Below are 4,418 nucleotides of genomic sequence, written 5' to 3'. Positions count from 1 at the left end.
AATCCTGTTTTTGCATTTTGTGTTCTGTTTTCTGTTCTCTTTCACTGGCAAGCACTCTTAGGCATATGTTAAGCATTGTAAATGAGTTAATGAGATAATAATAAAGCCTAAAGAGGAATATGTGAATTAGAGAACGGATTGAACTGTTAGTGACCCTTTTGTGTTCATGAAACGTGTAGGGTTAAGCTCCAGGGCAAATCCACAAGCCAATCATTGTGAGTAATATCGATATTTGAATGCTTGTGAATGTCCAATTGTCTATTCCCTTATAAGCTTTATGAATTGCTAATTGGGATTATGGACGTAAGTCTGATATGAATAAACATAAATGGACCCAAGGTCGTTTTGATAAACATAAATGGACTCAAGGTCGTTTTGACATCAATGAGTGGGCCGAAGGCCGTTTTGAAATGAATGAGTGGGCCGAAGGCCGTTTTGACACGAATGTATAGGCCGAAGGTCGTTTTGAAATGAATGAGTGGGCCAAAGGCCGTTTTGATACGAATGTATGGGCCGAAGGCCGTTTTGACATAAATGATTGGGCTGAAGGCCGTTTTGTCATAATCGAATGGGCCGAAGGCCGTTTTGACGTACATAATTGGGCCAAATGCCGTTTTGACATAAATATGATTGGGCCGAAGGCCGTTTTGACATAATCGAATGGGCCGAAGGCCGCTTTGACAAGAATGGAGATCTGAATGGGCCAAAGGCCAGAATGATTGGAGTTACAGTCACTTGATTTATATTTAGCTATATATCTGTTAAGTAGGAAAATGAATTGGGCCCAAGGCCGTTTGGAGTATGTTGTTCTACGTATTATTTATATGACTTTTGTATTTGACATTATTCACTGGGCTATCGCTCACACTCATTCATGTGTTTGTAGGTGAGCCAAGAGAAGTCCAAACCCAGCCCCAGAGAAGTCTGCCAGGAACAACATGAGTTTGGAGAGTCAGCCTTGTGTCTCACGCACGAGACTTAACCTTGCCATTCTGTTATGTATTTCCATTTTGTCTTGTTGGCAAGGATCTTGTGTATATCGGTATGTAGTTGTGTTATGGGTTGACTCAGTTTAGATGATCCTGTCTGTAAAGAATTTTCTGGTACTGTATTTCGTTGTGGGTTATTAACGTATATGCGTATGGTTTGTTTTAAGTTCATATAAGCACAGCTCTATGGACAAAGTTTTAAATTGCTTCCGTTTGGCCCCCATTAACTCTCTTAAAATACATTTGGTTTGGTTGAGGCTGTAGGTAATCTCATGATTACTGGCCAGTTATGTCCTTAACCCATGGGGGCGGGTTCGGGTCGTGACACCAAGTCTGGAAATGATAGCACCCACAGAATTACCCTTAATAAGTTTAGAAATATGATTGACCAATTCAGACCATTCAAGACAGGGCCAGGATACATTAAGCCTAGACTGAAGCTCCTTCCAAACAATATCCGAAAAAGGACAGTGGAAAAAAAGATGGTTGTGATCCTCATAATGGTTATGACAGACATCACAATTACCAGTATGTGTATAACCAAAACGAGATAACCTGTCCCCAGTGTAAAGACGACCATGAATAGCCATCCAAGTCACAAAACTGGCTTTCGGGATACTATGATTACCCCAAAGCAGACCTGCCCAAGAGACCTTGGCAAAAGACTTTCTCCAGGAATTCCAAGTGGAATTAATAGAGACCTTGCCATCAGTAGCAGGGAGCCAAACAATACTGTCAGTGGCATGGCTAGGAACCAGAGAAGGGGGAGTGGAGTCAATTAACTCCTTTAATACCGAGAAGTAGCACGAGGCCATTTCCAGGAATTATTTTCAACAATAACATTGACCTTAGAATTATCAGGAAGGGTATGGATAATCCTAGCCCCAAACCTATCATACAAAGAACCTAATGGATGCCAATTGTCATGCCACAGAAAAACATTGCCCCCATCCCCAATGATGTGTTTAATAAGGGGGAAAACAAGCGGCCTAAGCGACAAGATTTTCCTCCAAACCCAGGAAGGGTCGCTAGGAACTTTCACTCTCCAAAAGCTCCTACCTTTAAGAAGATAGGAATGGACCCAATGACACCACATAGATTGCACACCACCCAAGAATAAAAACCAAACATGCTTAGCCATAGCGGCTTTGTTCCAAACATCCAGAGACTTAAATCCCAAACCTCCTTCATTCTTAGGAGCACAAACCTAATCCCAAGACACTTTAGCCCCAAACTTACTAAGCACACTACCAGACCAAAAGAAAGATCATAAGAGGCTCTCAATCTCCTTAATAATCTTCTTAGGATTCTTAAATTTGTTTTTTGACTTTGTAGATGTTGGCGAAAAGCTTCATAATCTCAAACTTGTAGTCCTTCGAATTTCCAATCCTCTAGAATACAACAATCCTTTTTGGAATATCATGAATGTGTTTGCTTGCCATTCTTAAAAATACTTTTGAATTTCTTCTTCACAAGAGCATGTCATTGATCTTCATATTCGTTTTCTTTCACATTTTTATATTTTAGGCAAGTGCTTGAAAACTTGATCAGGATCAAAATTTAAATGAAGAAAAAGAAGACTAGCCAACACAGGAGCGTCATTCGGATCACATGGATTCTAAGTTGTATAACGCTGCAATGGAGGGCAACATCAACATCCTGAAGCTAAATGAAGAACATGTTAACTTTCAATTAACCTCAAACAAGAACACTGTCCTCCACATTGCAGCACTATTTGGTCAAACAGAATGTGTAGAAGAGATCCTAAAGATGAATTCATCGCTGTTATGTCAGACGAATGTGAAAGGTGGCACGGCTCTTCATCTTGCAGCAAGGGAGGGACAACAGGACTCAATCGACGCACTCATCAAATGTGCAAAGAATCTGGATGCGGAGGGCAGTGTAGAGCTAGAAAGTGGTTCCACTATGACCAAAAAGATGTTGAGGGCCAGAAATGAGGACGGTGACACTGCCTTGCACGATGCTGTGAGGTTATACTCTCATTGGATCATATTACTCAGGTTCAAAATATTTGCTGTATTAGTACCAAAACCAAATTCAATAAGATATATATATATATTTTTTTTGAACTGAAAATTTAATCAGATTGTTGGCAGAAGATCCAGAGTACACATATACGGCCAACAATGCAGGTGAAACTCCACTTTACATTGCTGCCAAGAGAAGACACCATCAAGTGGTGTCACGAATCTTGAAAACTTGTACAGCACCGGCTTATGATGGTCCTGGCTGTAGAACAGCTTTGCACACTACAATAATTTCTAACGATGAAGGTAAGCTAGTACTCATTAATTTTACAAATATATAAGGAAAATGAAAGTTAAATATATAAAATAAAATAAAAAATTAAAAAAGTTGATAATTAGATTTTGTCTAAGGTCCCGGCCACCATGGTGGCCATGACAATGGTGGTGGTGGTAGATGGTCGAGGTAGTGGTGGCGGTGGTACTGGGCTAGTGTAGATTGTTGTGGTGGTGGTGATGATGTGATGGAGGTGGTCACTACAACGTATAAGAGGGACTAAATTTTTGTCCCAAAAGTGAAAATTTTGTTACAAAAATGTCAATTTGTATCATCGCGAGGATAGTATCTAAAAAGTGTTAGAAATAAATTGGCCACACAACAATCACTCACACAAATTTGAAAGCAAATTAGAGAAGGAACAAATACAACTCTTGTATTTCACTCATGTTATTCTCATTGCATTATCATTAATTATATTCTCCTAGTCGTTCTTATCCTCCACAAATTGCATGACATATAAGATCCTAACATGTAACTCACACACTCACATTAAGATTCACTAACTCTATTATTCTTTGTAGCCACTAACACATTAACATACTACTAATGCTCTTAACTCACCATTATGCATCATTACATGCATATCATTATTTCTCCATAATTAGCATAACTAAACGTAGGAAATATAACTCGTAATATAACAAAACAAAGTTTATTATTTTCAACACCCCCCTTAAACTTGTTTTTCTGCTGATGTCCATGTGTTGCAAATGCTTCATTATTAAGGGGCTTTGACGTAAGTTTTCTATCTTGAAATCCTCCTTCTTCAATAGCAACAATTTCCTTGGCCATCTCCATGGATGCATAAACTTTAATTTTGATCCTTTTGAAAACACCTTCACATTTCTTCCTCACGAGCTCATACATATTCTTCAAATGAACATTTTCAAATTTTCCTTTCATATGGTCATTCCTCTTCCATCCATTCTTGAACTGTTTTTGCCTCTTAAATTTAAAATTTGTTTTTTTTTTCTTAGAAGGATCAAAAAACTTCTCCATGTTTATCCAACTTGTATCACTTAAACAATTCTCTACACCCAATATTATAGGAAGATTCATGAATTTTTTAACAAAAATATGGCCTAAAATTTTGAACTTATCAAC

The 4,418-nt window shown here is 38.5% G+C and overlaps 1 protein-coding gene across 1 annotated transcript; it reads left to right on the top strand.

The window, feature by feature from the left end:
- The first annotated feature begins 2,627 nt into the window (after positions 1-2,627).
- On the top strand, positions 2,628-3,861 carry LOC145795676 (uncharacterized). Its single transcript, XM_082880529.1, has 3 exons — positions 2,628-2,980; positions 3,096-3,283; positions 3,836-3,861. Exons 1-3 carry the CDS (start codon positions 2,628-2,630, stop codon positions 3,859-3,861), a joined length of 567 nt encoding a protein of 188 aa, XP_082736655.1.
- Positions 3,862-4,418: the final 557 nt, after the last annotated feature.

Source organism: Camellia sinensis, chromosome 7 (assembly GCF_055761805.1).
Source record: "Camellia sinensis isolate YWXY chromosome 7, ASM5576180v1, whole genome shotgun sequence".
NCBI lineage: Eukaryota > Viridiplantae > Streptophyta > Magnoliopsida > Ericales > Theaceae > Camellia > Camellia sinensis.
The sequence above is the reverse complement of the archived record's forward strand: the minus strand, read 5'-3'. Positions and strand labels throughout refer to the sequence as shown.